Here is a 17,270-nt window from a genome sequence, read left to right as displayed (position 1 = left end):
GGGAATTGGTGATGGACAGGGAGGCCTGGCGTGCTGCGATTCATGGGGTCGCAAAGAGTCGGACACGACTGAGCGACTGATCTGATCTGATCTGATCTGACCAATACATGGGACATGGGTTCAATCCCTGGTTCAGGAAGATTCCACATGTCCTGGAGCAACTAAGCCTGTGTGCCACAACTACTGAAGCCCAGGCACCTAGAGCCTGTGCTCTGCAACAAGAGAAGCCACCGCAACCAGAGAAAGCCTGTGAAAAGCCACGACCCAGCGCATCCAAAAATAAATAAATACATGGGGGAAAAAAAAGACTCTTAAAAAAAAATAAATAAATCTGACTAATTAAATGGCGAACAAGAGCCAAGTCAACTCAAAGACAGCCAACCTTAACACAGGCACAGATGTGCACTTTCCTTAGGGGCTGCTGAGCTGGCTGAATGTAAACCTGGAGATCCCAGTTCAAACATTAGCCTGAGAATAAATTTAACCTGAAAGAAAGCAAGAGCTTAGGGATGAAGAAAAACAGATTTTTGGAGTCATGAGAACACCCGAATGTAACAGTAAAAGCTTTCAGGTACATGAGTTTTTTTTTTTAATCCTTTCACTTGTTTTAGCTTTCTGTCATTTCCAGTGAAAAATAATAACTAATACAATTTACTAGGTAATCTTAAGTTAAAACCATTAACAACTCCTAAATCCCATAAATTTAAACAAGATTTTGGAAGTAAAAGGATCCATTGTTGACTGAAATACCTATTCTCAGAATGTTTAAAAGATTAATCAGTATGTTCCAATGAAAGAAAAAATGAAACATGGGGTTGAATGATTGAATATAATTCTGACTTCGCCAATTTGTAATGTGAATCTCACCACTTAATTTCTCTGAGCTGCTATAAATATGAGAATATAATGAGAAGACTGACTGATAACTCTTAAGCTCTTGATTTTAACTTAAGTCCTTGATTTTAAGCATTGTAAGAAAACTGTCACTCTTGGTTAGTCTGAGTACAAATAAAGGGGTTATCTTTCATTACTTTATTTTTCCATTAAATATTTAGTGTCTCTTGTATACCAGGCATTGTATCTGGTATTGAGAAGACAGGGATGAATAAGACTCTGTCTCTGCCATTAAGGAGTTCACAGTTTACCAGGGGAGAAAAGCATCTGAACAAGTAGATAATCATCCTATGTGATGAATGAAAAGGAAAAAAAAAGTATATACAAGGTACAAAAACAGCCTGAGGAAAGATTGACTATCTGGGAAGATTAAGGAAAGCCTTCATAAAGTAATGACGTCTAAAATAAAATTAAAAAGATAAAAAGAAGTCAGCCAAATCAAGAGAAAGAGGATAGTGTTAGACTAAGGAAATACGTGGCTCAAGGGTTTTAAAGTTCAATATTGATGAAGAACAAAATAGGATGAGGTTGCAAGGAGTAAAATGAATGACAAGAGCTATTCAAAAGATTATAAAGGGTTCCGCATGCTGTGCTCAACAGCAAAGAATTTACCCTGTAAGCAGTTACTATAAGGATTTTAAAAGGGAAAAGATAAAATGATTACATACAAAAATGTATTAATTTTTAAAGTTCAAAAAAGCATTCAGCATTCCTAAATTGTAAGTAACATACAGGCTACCTTTGAGAAATTAGAGAAATAAATTCATTTAGTTAGGTAATTATGCTTTTAGGCAGTACCTGCCTGGCAAGGTATCTAACAAATCAGTCAGTATTTGACAAACGTTTGATGAAAGAACTGTGGTAGCCACACTGAATATGAATGAGCCTGGTGCTTAACACTGACAACAAAGATCTCCAAATGCAGAATGGCAAAAGGTGCAAAAGTTTTTTAAGGTTCCTTTCAAGTCTCAGGGGGAAGTAACCCCTTTCCTCAATGGCTTCTTTTTCCTCTACATGTTATTAAGTTATTGGTAACTTAATTTAAGCCTTCTTTTCTCTCCCAACTCCCCTCTCCTTACTAGAAGCTCATATATGAGACTCCAGCCACTACTCTAATCCAGAGTCATCGCCGATATTATCTAAGAGAAAGTTTATTATCTTCTGTAACATTATAAACTATGCCTCGGCTTCAAAACCTCAGGAATCACATAATGTTCTAATGTTGCTACTTTGTAATGCTCATTGCTACTCCTCTAGACCACACTCTCAACTACTTAAAACTTACACTAGCACAGCTCCACTCAGTCCCACAAACTGCATTAAAGCAAAGAGAATAGGATTTGTCATTAGTTAAATTTCGGTGTATTTAACGTGCGCGGTTACTCTAGTATTAACAGACTTTCCTTTTACAGAGTTAAATGACTTCACACTGTCAACAGGGCCTGTCACCTGGTAAGCGTTAGAGTACCACCGGTATTGCAGACCCAGGTTAACAAATTCCACTGGCACTCTGTTCTTACGCCCCTTTCGCTATTCCCGTAGAACCTGAAGTATCAGGAAAGAATGATGGATGGGCAAAAGCGGGGGGCGGGATGCTGGACCCTCGATGCTAGGGCCTAATTTCCGATTGCCACGCTACATCAAGAAATCCAAAAGGCCCTCCGGCTCTACCGCAATCCACAAAAAAAGGCGGATCTGACGCCAAGGCTTCTCGCGTGGTGCCCAAGGTCAAAGACAGAAAAAACTCTGCTCTAAAGAAATAGTCCCTCGCTCGTTCAGAACTCACCTGTCAGGAGTGGCGTGGACGGCGCCATCTTGTCCCGGAAAGAGAAACTCAGATACTTGGGTCAGAGTTCACGAGGGCCGAACCCGGCCCCAACACGTCTCCTCCGGCGTGGAGACGGCGAACTTGTGTTTCCTAGGTCATGAGCCTCGGGGCCAATTCACTTCCGGTCGGAGCGAGACGCTAAAAAGACCTCGAACGCGCGCACGCGCAACTTTGGGGCCGCGCTTTACGGTGCGTGGAGGGGCGGGGCTAGGGTCGGTGCGCCGGACTTCACCCTCCCTCTCCGTCTTCCTCAGCAGGCGGAGCCTGCACTTCCGCGGGGCGGGGCCAGTCCAGTGCTGACGTTGGCAGCGGATCCCGAAGCAGTTTGAGGCGACGGGCTGCTGCACTGTCTCGTTGTTGCGTTGTGTTCGTTTCCTTCCTCTTACATTCCACGCTCCCGGCGGCGGCCAGAGCGGCAGCGCGAGACTATTCTGGCGGCCTGCTCTGCACCTCCCGCGCGCCCGCCTCGCTCGGCCGGACAGTCCGGCGTCGTCAGTCGGCCCGCGCCCCGCTAGGGTTCAGACCCGGAGCCCGCCTCGCCCAGGCCCAGTGGTCGGAGCTAGCGCCCCGCCTGAGAGCCCCCTCGCTCTGGCGGCGCGGCCACCGGGAGCGGAGCGTCGGTCGCAGCGGCCCGAGAAGAAGCGAGCGAGCGAGACCGAGGGGTGGCCGGGGCAGGTGGTGGCGCCGCGAAGATGGTTGCCAAGCAGCGGATCCGTATGGCCAACGAGAAGCACAGCAAGAATATCACCCAGCGCGGCAACGTCGCCAAGACCTCGGTAAGGGAAGAGCGGGCGCCTCTCTCCGTTCCGCAGCCGGTTCTGAGGCCCGGGAGCCAGGGCCGCGTCGAGCTCTCTTCCCCAGGCTCCGGCCCGAGGCCGCGAGCTGGACCTAAGTTGGGAGCTTAAAAGATGGGTGCGGGATCTGGTCAACTCGGGAACGCGGGAGAGACCTGTGACGTGCGGGGACCCGGCCACCTGGCCCGGGGTGCGGGCGGTGAGAGCCCGGGCTCAGGGCGGGTTTTTTGCATTGCAAACCGCGGATTTTCCATTTTGCAGAGAAATGCTCCTGAAGAGAAGGCGTCTGTAGGACCCTGGTTATTGGCTCTCTTCATTTTTGTTGTTTGTGGTTCTGGTAAGTGTTTTGGGGTCGACCGTCGGGTTGGGTGTTGGATGACGGGTTTGGGGATGACGTGGTGACCCATGAGTGGTGAGTCCTACCCGCGTAGTTCTCAACCCACCTGCCGGGAGATCCATATAATTTTCTTTCGTCCGAACCAAATTACTTGCCCCACATATGTACAGAGGGTGGTGCTCTAGAAACTTCTCCCCGTTTGATTTGCGCTCACAGGAGAACAGAAAAGGGGGTCAGGTCCTTAGTAATTATCGAGTTGAGAAACATTAGATCAAAACAAAAAATACACCTCCCAGAATGAGAATGTAGAATGTTAAGCAACTTTTGCGAAAGAGAAGCGTGTGAATTTCACGTTCATGGAATTATTCGAACTTAATCTAACGTGTTCCAAAATCTAATGTCTTTAAGTCAAAATTGGTTATGTTTTATAAAATAAAGCTACTACAAGGAATTAATCCACTGTAGAGGAATTTGTACCTGATTGTCAATTTAATGTGTGAGACAAATGTTTTTAGTTTAATGAAAGAAATGTTTGGCATATGGTAGGAAGAATTAGTTGTCAGGGCAGACTGCTGTTCGAGTGGTAGACTCTTGTCTCTGCGAATGGATTATAGAATGTCTTTCCTCTCTTCATTTATTATCTTAGTATGCAGGCTCTTAATATGGAAATAACGTGTTTCTGCTTTCCTTGTCCTGACATTTTAAAGTCACTGGAGGTTTCTTTTAACCATTTCCCTTTGTCTGTCTCCTGGACGTTGGCGAAGCTTTCCTGATAAATGGCCAAGAGCCAAGCAGTTTATGTAACGTAAAGATAATTGAATTTCAGCTTCCTAAGAATGAGGAAATATGCATATATTACAGGTCAAGTACACCTGATATTTAGGGTTAAACCAAAATACTTGTATGCTAGAAAAACCTGTTCACTTTGGTACTTTAATTTCTTTCTTAAAAATCACTCCTTATGTGATAACTCTTAGACATTTAGACATAAAATTCAGGAAAGCTAAGGCATAGAAAAGTAATTGTATTATCACAGTAGGCTTGTCTTCATAACACTTCAAGTTACATAGTATTTGCAAGTAATTGTCAGGGTGTTCTTGGATTCTTGAACTACTTTAACACTTGTCAGTTGCCAGGCCTGTTTTATTCAAAGCATGTTTTAATTTTTGCTCTTTCTTTTTACAGCAATTTTCCAGATTATTCAAAGTATCAGGATGGGCATGTGAAGTGACTGACCTTAAGATGTTTCCATTCTCCTGTGAATTTTAACTTGAACTCATTCCTGATGTTTGGTATCCTGGTTAAAAACAATTCAGTAAAGCATCCTGCCTCAGAATGACTGTTCATATCATCCTTCATGTGTCATTCCAAGGTTTCTTCACAAGTCATTCCGAGTTTTCTAGTCCATACCACAGTGCCTTGCAAAAGCACCACATGAATAAAGCAATAAAATTTGATTGTTAAGCTACAGTAGTGGACCCTACTTATTCAGTCAGTAAAGAGTAAGTTTTTGGTTTTTTTAAATGTGGTTATTAGAACAAGATATAGAATAGAAAATTAGATCAAATCTATGTAGACAGGGTCTAGATTTTGTTAGCCCAAATGTGTAAATGCAGTTAGCTTAATTTAAAATTTGGAATCCTACAGTTTTTATATAGCTAGGCACTTTATTACTATTTCTTGAATTGAAAGCACACTCCCACAGAGGGTCGTGTAACTGTCCTGTAATAAGGTACTTACAAATGGAACAACTACACGGCTAGCCTAGTTTTCCCACAATCTTTTAGCACCTAAAATTTTTTAAAAGCTTCTAAATGCCCGATATAAAGGGAGATGCTTACACCCACAATGTCTATTTTAACATTATTATTTCTATTACACTACCTTGGATTGTGCATGAGTGAATATACTAACCGAGGATGCCCTAAGAAAACAACTTGGTTGAGCATTTTATAACTTAATCACTTCAGTTTCACTAAAAGTAGCCATGGTGGAGTAAAGTCAGGGAAGGTTTTTTAATATCACCGTTGATTTCACCAGAATTACTTTAATATATCAAAGGGGTCTATTATGGTGAACAACATTTTAGGGGAAAATACTACTAAAAATGGATGCCTCACCAGGACATACTATTGAGTCCAGTGTGCCATAAGACATCTTAGCATGTTGATAGCACTTTTAATACCAAAAAGGCACATCAACTGAAAAGTTACACTTAGTTTGGAAATGCTTTTCTTGATTTATGGTTAAAATTCTGTTAGGATACTAGATATATCAGACTCAAGTGTCATTGGGAATTAAATGGATTTACTGATAAGAATCAGTCCTTAGTCTTCCCTTTGTTATATGGTTTTACAGGTTATGATTGATCAGACTTTGTTTTTACTAATGGTAAGGGTGAGTGGTAAGGCAGGTTTGAGGTTTACTGGTACTGTTGAAAATTTCAAGTATGGGCTATTTAAATACTTAGCCCTAAGGTTGATGAAAAAAGCCTGAGAGGTGTCTGTGTGTTAATGAATTGGAGAGAAAGCTGCTTGTTTGCTTTGTTGATTGCCTCAGGATATCTCTTTAAAATAAGCTGTTTTAAGAGGAGCAGAAGGGAAATCTACTACCTAGTCTATACAGTAAGAACCTCAAAGCTTCTGATAGCCCTAAGTATGGGGGAGAGTGAGCGAGAGGCGCGGTTAGGATGGTCCTTGACTGCTCTGGAATAGGAAAGGAATCCGCTGACCTTGGTCCAGCACGTTTTTATCTGCATTGTTAACCTGCCTTTCTCACCCAGGAAATCAACCCCTGTGTTTGTTTCCCTCTTGGTTAACTAATTCTATTTTATTGTACCTTTAAAAATGAAATTTATTGTTCTAAATTCATAGCAGGTGCCTTAGTCTTTGCTTTTGAGTCAAACTATTCCATATCTCCATATCAGAATTTCCCTTTGGTTTACTATAGATAGTTGGCTTTAAAACATTTGAGTTTTTTTTAACAATGTCTATTAATTTGATTGTTAAATTGCCCCAGTGAGCAATCATTTTACGTATGTAAAGTTGCATTCCCTTTGTATTTCATACGTAATTACCAATTGGGTGCATTTTATATTAAGGATGGATTATGCATGTTTGGGTCAATGAAAGCTATGTCTTATTTGATTTACCCTTTAAAAATAAAGATCCCTGAATAGTTGATGTTTTCTAAAAGGAAATGATTTTGTAGAGTTCTTAATCTGAGTATACTTTTTATAGTTAATAGAAGATGATTTTAAGGAACGCCTGGTATGTTGTACTTGAGTTAGAAGAAATAGTACCCAGAGGCACAAATTTTAAGGTTTATAACTGGTAATAGGTACTAAGAAAAATACATAAAAGCACAATGAGTTAAATACTTTCCCACATGGAATTTACCTTCACCTCATTATTTGAGTCTGGTACAAGGAAAAAGCACAGTTTTTTTGATCTCCCTTTCCCAGTTGAATTTTATATGTCACCTAATGTTGAGTACAATGTAGAGAATAAATACTTTATTGGGGTGGTCTGCATTATCCAATTACTGTTTTGTAATTTAGCTATAACATATCAAGGAGTTGTCAATGACTTCATTTTATCTGTTCGATTGTATATAATGTTGCTCAAAGTAATTAAGTGGGTTTCCAAAATAAGTGAAGATTTTCATTGTAACAGGATGCATTGTAATAGACTTTTATTTACATTAAAGAAGTGTATATATTCAACCGCAAGGCCATGGCTCTTCTCACTGAGGTTCCTGGAGTTTTGGCACATGGGAGATTCCACAACAAAATTTTATTATGCTTTAACATCTCTAAAATTTAGGATATCATCAAATTTTCCACGTGGAAATTGTCTTGAAGTTTGGTTTAACTTTACCTACCTTTTTAGTTTCTTGTCATTTTAGATGCAAACCACAACTTTTAAGAGATAGGAGTTCAGTTTAGTAGCAAATATTACGACACTCCCTCAGAGAATCCTTTCCTGTCTGAACAGTCCCACTCTGCTTGTATTACTATATCTTCAAGTTGAGTTAGAACAAAAATGTCTGAATTTGGACAGAGTTCTAATGAGCAATAAAAGGCTAGAAATTAACTTGAAGGGAAAAATTCCACTGTCTGAACTTACATAATTCAAAGTAAATTCATATATGTCACAGAATCTTAAAGATAGAAATAACATGGGAAATTTAGCACAACTGCCTCAATTTACAGATAAGAAAATTCATTTATTCAGAGGTAACTTAGGTGCCAGCTCTGGAAATAGAGCTGTGAATACAGAGTCCCAGCACTCAGATGTCTTCCAGTCAAGTGTGTGAGTCACTCAGTCATGTCCAACTCTTTGTGACCCCATAAACTGTAGCTGTCCATGGGATTCTCCAGGCAAGAATACTGGAGTGGGTTGCTATTTCCTTCTCCGGGGATCTTCCTGACTCGGGGATTGAACCTGGGGTGCTCACTTTGCAGGTAGATTATTTACTATCTCAGCCACCAGAGAAGCCAGTAGTAAGGAAAAAATGCAATGAAAACAACCGTAATTGTGATAGGTATTTCAAAAGAAAAGTAAAACCAGATAAATGGAGTCTTTGCCCTCATGGGGCCAGTTGAGGTAGAATAGAAACTAGAGCCAAGGTTTCCTGGCTCACTAAGCCATCTAGAAACCATAGGACTGATTGCAATACATCCACACAGGACACTTCTGTTTTCATGAACTTTTTGCTTCTGCTTTTAGAAAAGCTCAATTTTTTTTTTTTTTTTTTGGCTATGCTGGGTCGTCATTGCTATGCATGCTTTTTTCTAGTTGTGGGAAGCAGGGGCTACTCTCCAGTTGCTGTGCTTGGGCTTGTCGTTGCCATGGCTTCTCTTGTGGAGCACAGGCTATAGGGCACCCAGACGTCAGTAGTTGCAGCTCCTGGCTTCAGAGCACAGGCTCAGTAGTTGTGGTGCATGGGCTTAGTTGCTCCATGGCATGTAGGATCTTCGGGATTGAACCTGTGTCTCCTGCACTGGGCAGGCAGATTCTTTACCACTGAGTCATCTGGGAAGCCCCTAAATTTTTTTTTCCTCTTGCCAATTGAAAGAAAAAGAGAATTTGTCCTTTTATGGATGCAATTTCTTTTGAAAATGAATTTGTGACAAATTTACTATTAGTGTTTCCTGTACCTCATGAAATTAACAAAGATTAAATCAGTAATGTTATTCACTATAACATATTTAAGGGTACATTTTTTTTAAAGTAGTTTTGCTAACACTTCGTTTAAATTTTTTAATCTGTGATGTTGAAAAATTTTTTTTGTTAGCCCAATAGTCAAAGAAGATACATGCTTTCCACAGATACAAGGTTCAGTGAACAATGCGTGTGTGACTTACTTTCCTATATACAAATTTCCACTTTGGGATGAAGATAGAACTTAATCTGCACATTTTAATAATTAAAGCTATGATTTCAGTATGCTCAAATGGGTTAGTAACAGGTTTTTCTTTTTTTCTTACTTAGGGAGAAAGTCAAACAGGAGAATGAGAATAATTTATTTTGGAGCTAAAAGGAACTCTTCAAATGATCTTTATTATCCCCCTTTATTTACACTTGAGGAAATTATGGCCTAGAGAAGTTATCTTTCTCATCATCAACAAACCAGGAGCAGAGCAAGGATTAGAAAACTGGACTTGGGGTGACCAAACTGGCTCTTTATTATGCTGAATGCCAAGAAATTATAATTCTTTAGGAATCTCTCCTTTTACCTTAGAAGATTATATGTTAATTTCATGAACCCCCTTGAGTGAGTGATAAAGGTAAGATCTGGGGATTAACTAAACTTCAATGGCTTCCTACTGCCATTGGAATGAACTAACTCTTTAACTATGATTTTTAGGCCAGTTCATAACATGGCCCAACCTTCCTTTTCAGCCTTGTGACACATAATCTTCCTTTCAGAGACTTGTTCTTGCTCCATGAGTACTTTCATTTTTCAGATACCTTGTGCTATTTTTTTTTAATGCTTCCTTCTTTTATTTATATAATTCATTAAGATTCTTGTACCATAGTTTTTCAGATTCAGCATTCCAGACATGGCAATGAATTATTTTCCTTTATGTGGAAAAAGAACAAACAGAATTGATCTTAAATACAGATATAAAATGGCCATTTGCTTACACACTTTGACCTGAGGGAGGTTACAAAAGCAAAAACAAAAAGTATTCTTTAACTCCTGGTTTTTGGCTCACAATTTTTATCATTTTGAGTACCGTCTTCTCCCTGGAGTCCTGTTAAGATTGTATGTACATGTAAGGCTCATTATATTATCCAGGTTCAGTGTACATGAGTTCTATTGTATGACTTTTATTTTTTTCTTCTAGAAAGAAGGATGAACTCTGAGAGAAAACTAATCCCTATATACAAGCATACCTCAGAGATACTGTGGTACACTTCGTGGCTACCACAATAAAGTGAATATTGCAATAAAGCAAGTCACAGGAACTTTTTGATTTCCCAGTACATATAAAAGTTATGTTTATACTACACTATAGTCTGTTGTGTAAAGTAGTAGTGTGTCTGAAAAACAATGAATATACCTTAATTTAAAAAATATTGCTGAAAAATGCTATCATCTGACAATGCAGGGTTGTCACAAACCCTCAATTAGTTTTTAAAAAAGCACTATCTGCCTAGACTTTCTATACTCTATTGCCCTTCCTCCAGATACTGCATTTTTAAATAAAGGTTGAAGCAACCCGTGTTGACTGTAAGCACCATTTTCCAACAGCATTTGCTCACTTTACTAAATAATTTTTCTTCCAGGCATATTAAATTGGCATAAAGCATTGTGTAAGTTTGATTTAAGATCCCCTTAATGGATCACAGCCTTGTTAGGTTAAAGAGGCTTGTGTAAACAATGGAATGATCTTGGTTCGTTTCCAAGACAAACCATTCAACATCACAGTAATAAAGTCTATGCCTCAACTACTAATGCTGAAGAAGCTGAAGATGACTGGTTCTATGAAGACCTTATAAGACCTTCTAGAACTAACACCAAATATGTCCTTTTCATCTTAGGGGATTGGAATGTAAAAGTAGGAAGTTGAGATACCTAAAGTAACAGGCAGTTTTGGCTTTGAAGTACAAAATGAACAGGGCAAAGGCTAACAGTTTTGTCAAGAGAACACACTGGTCATAGAAAACACCCTTTTCCAACAACACAAACGACAACTATATATGGACATCACCAGATGGTCAATACAGAAATTGGATTGATTTTATTCTTTGCAGCCGAATGGAGAAGCTCTGTACTGTCAGCAAAAACAAGAATGGGAGCTCACTATGGTTCAGATCGTGAGCTTCTTATTGCAAAATTCAGGCTTAAATTGAAATTTTAATTTCCTAGTGGGAAAACCACTAGGCCATTTAGATATGACCTAAGTCAAATCCCTTATGATTATACAGTGGAGGTGATGAATAGATTTGAAGGATTAGATCTGGTAGACAGAGTGCCTGAAGAATTATGGACGGAGGTTTGGAACTTTGTACAGAAGGGAGTAACCAAAACTATCCCAAAAAAAGAAGTGCAAGAAAGCAGTGGTTGCCTGAGGATGTTTTACAATTAGATGAGAAGAGAAGAAAAAGCAATGGAGAAAGGGAAGTATACCCAACTGAATGCAGAGTTCCAGACAATAGCAAGGAGAGAGAAGAAAGCCTTCTTAAGTGAACAATACAAAAAAGTAGAGGAAAACAATAGAATGGGAAATACAGCTATCTCAAGAAAATTGGGGATATCAAAGAACATTTCATCAAGGATGGGCACAAAAAAGGACAGAAATTATAAGGACCTAACAGAAACAAAAGGTTAAAAAGAGGTGGCAAGAATACATACAAGAACCACACACAAAAAAGCTTTTAATGACCCAGATAACCATGATGGTGTGATCACTTACCTAGAGCCAGACCTCTTGGAGTGTGATATCAAGTGGGCCTTAAGCGTTACTACAAACAAAGCTAGTGGAGGTGATGGGATTCCAGGTGAGCTATTTAAAATCCTAAAGATGATGCTATTAAAGTGCTGCATTCAGTATGTCAGCAAATTTGGAAAACTCAGCAGTGACCACAGGACTGGAAAAGGTCAGTTTTCATTCCAGTCCCTAAGAAAGGCAATACCAACAAATGGTCAAACTACCATAAAATTGCACTTTTTCACATGCTAGCAAGGTAATGCTCAAAATTCTTCAGGCTAGGCTTCAGCAGTACATGAACCCAGAACTTCCAGAAGTACAAGCTGGATTTAGAAAAAGCAGAGGAACCAGAGATCAAATGACCAACATTCATTGGATCATAGAGAAAGCAAGAGAATTCCAGCAAAACATCTATTTCTGCTTCATTGACTATGCTAAAGCCTTAGACTGTGTGTATCACAAAAAACCTTGGAAAATTCTTAAAGAGATGGGAATACCAGACCACCTTACCTGTATCCTGAGATACCTGTATGCAGGTCAAGAAGCAACAGTTAGAACCGACGTGGAACAACGAACTGTTTCCAAATTAGGAAAGGAGTATGTCAAGGCTGTATATTGTCACCTTGCTTATTTAACTTATATGCAGAGTACATCATGTGAAATGCTGGGCTGGATGAATCATAAGCTAGAATCAAGACTGCTAGGAGAAATATCAACAACCTTAGATATGCAGATGATACCACTGTAATTGCAGAAAGGGAAGAGGAACTAAAGAGCTTTCTTGATGAGGGTGAAAGAGAAAAGAGAAAGAGCTGACTTAAAACTCAACATTCAAAAAAGTAAGAACATGGTGTTTAGTCCCATCACTTCATGGCAAATAGAAGGGAAGTGGAAACAGTGACAGATTTTATTTCTTGGGCTCCAAAATCACTGCTGATGGTGACTGCAGCCATGAAGTTAAAAGATGCTTGCTTCTTGGAAGGAAAGCTATGACAAACCTAGGTAGTGTATTAAAAAGCAGAGACATCACTTGCAAGCAAAGGTCCATATAGTCAAAGCTATGGTTTTTCAATAGTCAATATGGATGTGAATTGGACCATAAAGAAGGCTGAGCACCAAAGAATTGATGCATTTGAACTTTGGTGCTTGAAGAAGACTCTCAAACAGGAAGGAGATCAAACCAGCCAATCCTTAAGGAAATCAATCCTGAATATTCATTGGAAGGGAGGATGCTGAAGCTCCAATACTTTGGCCAACTGATGCGAAGAGCTGACTCATTGGAAAAGACCCTGATGCTGGGAGAGATTGAGGACGGAGGAAAAGGGGGCGACAGTGGATGCAATGGTTGGATAGCATCACAGACTCAATGGAAATGGGTTTGAGCAAACTCTGTAAGACAGTGAAGGACAGAGAAGTCCAGTGGGTGCAGTCCATGAGATTGCAAAGAGGCGGACACCACTGAGAACTGAACAAGTTTCAGATCTAGAACCTAGGTAGTGACTGGGCTCTGTGCTTTCACTGCTGAGGGCCCAGATTCGATCCCTGGTTGGAGAACTAAGATCTTATAAGCTGCATGGCATGGCCAAAAAAGATGTAGAGCATAATGATTTTACCTAAATACACCATGAAATGATTACCACAATAAGTTTATTGAACACCTATCATCTCATACAGTACAAAATTAAACAAATTTTTTTTCCTTGGGATGAGGACTCAGGATTTACTCTAACAACTTTCATATATAACATGCAGCAGTGTTGATTATATTTATCATGTTGCACATGTCATCCCTCGTATTTATCTTATAACCGGAAATTGTACCTTTTGATTGCCTTCATCCAATTCCCCCTTCCCCTAATCCCACCACTGCCTCAAATCTGATCTCTTTTTTCCTATGAGTTAGTTGATTTGTTTTTGAAACATGTTTAACCTCCATCACTGTGTTAGTTCCTGGCACCCAAAATGGTGATTCAATACATTTCAAAATGATCATCCTGGTAAGTCTAGTTATGATCTGTCATCATACAAAGACATTACCTAACTATAGACTGTATTCCCTACAGTGTACATCTGTCTCTATGACTCATTTATTTTGCAACTGAAATTTTGTACCTCCTAATCTCCCTCACCTAATTCTCTCCTCTCCCCCTGCCACTCCTCCCCTCTGGCAACCACCTGTTTGTTCTCTAGATAACCTGTACTATTTTTCTTCATTTTCCTATATTATCATACTACATAGCCTTCAAAATCTAGCTTAAATTTCACCTCCTCTGAGAAGTTTCCCCTTCCTATTGGAATCAGAAATACTCTCTTTGGAACTGATGACCCTGGACCAGTCAGCATTTATTATGTTACCTTGATTCATAGTTTTGTTTCTTAATTTCTCAGCTAGTATATGAAAATATTTAAGAACAGATGCCATATCTTTCCTTTTTATCATTTATTTCTCATATCTTTCGTTTTCAATCTTTTTTCATTTACTTTCACCACCACAAAGGCTGGTGTGAAACTTTGCACTCACAGGGGGAGCTTGACATTTCAGTTGCATGATAAAGTGAAAGAGCAATGAGAGCTCTATTGTATCAGAATCACATTTAAAGTAAGACTATGTCTTATAAGATCATCTACCCCCAAATAACATGTCCCAACTACTTCCAATCCTGGCCACCTCTACTTAATGGCTGGACTCAGAATTCAGACTACCTTAGTTAGACATAGCTTCTCCCAAGATAGGCTTGATATTTGAAAATATATCAACAGCTGTATTTGCCCTTCAGTCACATTTGAGAACTGTTCATAATAACTGTAATTGAGAAGACCAAAGCCTGCTTCACAAAGAAAGCTGACACCTCACTATACCAGTCTGTCCAGTTATAAGGGAAGAGTCAAACCAGCACATTTGCTGTTTAGAACAGGTGCCTATGGGCTGTCTGCTGCCCTCTCAGCCCCAACCTAGGGCACAGGAAGGGGCAAGGATGCCACACTGGGGCGTTCTTCAGCACCCTAGACTGGGAACCCAGAATGGCTGTTTCTGCCCACCCCCACCCCCCCAAACTGGGTCCAGTCCCTGGGAGAATAGCTGCTTCTCCTCACAGAGGCATTCCTACAGCAAGGCCACACCACATTGCTTAGCATTTATTAATAGGATGTGGTGTGGTTACCAAACCAGATCTCACAGCTGAGGCAGAGGAGGCTGCCAGAGCCCCACTGTGTAAATGCCAGTTGTGCTGCAGGGCTCCTGAAGAGCACCTAGCTCCTGTCACCCAGGGGTGCTGGGGAGCCAGGTGAAGCACAAAGGCGCTGCAAGTTTGTTTTATTTGATGCACTGCTGATAAACAACTAGATTGTAAGGTGCAAATGCAACCAGGATTGCTACAGACTCTAACTTTTGACAAAGCCTAGATCATAAACACTGGAAGTACCCAAGCATATTTCCTCCTGACTCCAGTCTTGGTTATCCATGCACGGCCCATCTGTTAATTACATATACAAAGAAGAAAGGTGGCCACAGAGAATGAGTACACAAAATCGTGTCAGCTTGCTTAAGTCATATCTGCTTGCTTAACAACAACGTCAGGATTTTCTCAAGGTGATAGCCCTTTCTTCCCCTGTTATCGTTTGCACCGCCAAGTACACACAGGGAAAGCAGACCAGTGAAGTTTAGTACCTAGACCGAGTCAAAGGGTTAACCTCCCACTACTCAAGAGTGTGGCCTGGAGATCAACAGTAAGGAAACCTGTTAGCAATGCAGCAGCTCAGGCCTCACCAAGGCCCACTGAATCACAATTTGCATTCTTACTGGATCCCCAAGTGATTTGTACGCAAATTAAATTTTGAGACTTTCTGAAGAGGGCTCTGAGTTCTAGAAGTAGATGTTCTAAAAGAAAGCAGTTCTGAATTCATTGGAAGGACTGATTCTGAAGCTGAAACTCCAATATTTTGGCTACCTGATGCAAAGAACTGACTCATTGGAGAAGACGCTGATGCTGAGATTGAGGGCAGGAGGAGAAGGGGACGACAGAGGGTGAGATATTTGGATAGTATCACCGACTCGATAGAAATGAGTTTGAGCAAGCTCCGTGAGTTGGTGATGGACGGGGAACCTGGTGTGCTGCAGTCCATGGGGTCGCAAAGAGTAGGACATGACTAAGCAACTGAACTGAACTGAATTCTAGATCTTTGACCTTAAATCCCTTAAGCTTCTTAGCCTAAGGAAAAGGAAACTCCTGTCACAGGCAACTGTTATGAAACCTAACGATGGTAAAAGCACTTCGAAAAGTTAAAAATACTCTATGCAAATAACATTCCCCTACTTCGTGAACCGCAAAAACGAAAAGATCTCTGATAGGGTGAGGGGCCTTCCTCATTGAAAACAAAAAAGGAAAGCAGGCTCCATATTTAACTTGGCAGGAAGTCACCAGCTTTCTTTTTCTCAAAGCTTGTGGGGCTATAAAAAAATGTAGATATTTATACATTGCTTTCTTGTTCAGATAAAATATTGTAGAATTTCCCTAGTCTAGAAGTGGAATTTCTGAGTGTGAGGTATGTGCCTCTTCAAATGTATTGAGTGGTGAAATCATTATCCAAAAAAGGCTCTAAAAATTAAACAATGTGTAAGAGTTCTTATATCCTCAAGAGCTCACTAAAATGTCATTTTATTCAACCTTAACTTTTGCAGTTCTAATAAGAAAATAAAGTATCTCAATGTTATTTTATCAATAATATGCATTTCTCTGATTCTTAACAAGGTTGACCAAGTTTTCAGATGCTGCCCCTGAAGCCTGGGTTTGTATCTCTTTTTGGTCACTTTGTTTCTGTGTAACCTTGGGCAGTCTATTTAAGTCTCAGTTTTGTCAATTATAAAATTAAATGAACTGATGCATGTTGTATATTCCAGCCGCTCAAGATGGCTATCTCTTGCCCTCTCTACATCCCCTGCCCAACTAGTGCCTGCTTCGTGTACACCCTGCTCACAAGACTGATCTTCCTGAGTGCTTGCCCCAGGCCCCAGCTAGTGATAGCTTCAGATCAGATCAGATCAGTCGCTCAGTCGTGTCCGACTCTTTGCGACCCCATGAATCGCAGCACGCCAGGCCTCCCTGTCCATCACCAACTCCCGGAGTTCACTCAGACTCACATCCATTGAGTCAGTGATGCCATCCAGCCATCTCATCCTCTGTCGTCCCCTTCTCCTCCTGCCCCCAATCCCTCCCAGCATCAGAGTTTTGTCCAAGGAGTCAACTCTTCGCATGAGGTGGCCACAGTACTGGAGTTTCAGCTTTAGCATCATTCCTCCCAAAGAAATCCCAGGGCTGATCTCCTTCAGAATGGACTGGTTGGATCTCTTTGCAGTCCAAGGGACTCTCATGAGTCTTCTCCAACACCACAGTTCAAAAGCATCAATTCTTTGGCGCTCAGCCTTCTTCACAGTCCAACTCTCACATCCATACATGACCACAGGAAAAACCATAGCCT

General features: G+C 40.5%; 2 protein-coding genes across 3 annotated transcripts in view; one reads left to right on the top strand and one right to left on the bottom strand.

Moving 5' to 3' along the window:
- The window catches only part of EIF2A (eukaryotic translation initiation factor 2A, 65kDa), a 43,006-nt gene extending 40,138 nt beyond the window's left edge, over positions 1-2,868 (bottom strand). Inside the window, exon 1 of one of the 2 annotated variants that reach the window (XM_010835358.1) lies at positions 2,681-2,868. Coding sequence is in view for 1 of the 2 variants with exons in the window: in XM_010835357.1 (XP_010833659.1) it covers positions 2,681-2,708 (28 nt within the window). In the remaining variant the exon portion in view is untranslated. The remainder of the gene's footprint in view (positions 1-2,680) is intronic. The other variant, XM_010835357.1, reaches the window with a different exon arrangement.
- A 121-nt stretch (positions 2,869-2,989) lies between these two features.
- Positions 2,990-7,583, top strand: SERP1 (stress-associated endoplasmic reticulum protein 1). The gene is made up of 3 exons (XM_010835356.1): positions 2,990-3,498; positions 3,778-3,853; positions 5,039-7,583. The coding sequence occupies exons 1-3, from the start codon at positions 3,415-3,417 to the stop codon at positions 5,077-5,079; spliced, it is 201 nt and encodes a 66-aa protein (XP_010833658.1). The 5' UTR covers positions 2,990-3,414; the 3' UTR covers positions 5,080-7,583.
- The last annotated feature ends 9,687 nt before the right edge of the window (positions 7,584-17,270 follow it).

This window comes from Bison bison, unplaced genomic scaffold (assembly GCF_000754665.1).
Source record: "Bison bison bison isolate TAMUID 2011002044 unplaced genomic scaffold, Bison_UMD1.0 scf7180017864042, whole genome shotgun sequence".
In the NCBI taxonomy this organism is placed as follows: domain Eukaryota; kingdom Metazoa; phylum Chordata; class Mammalia; order Artiodactyla; family Bovidae; genus Bison; species Bison bison.
This window is presented reverse-complemented; position numbering and strand designations above follow the sequence as displayed.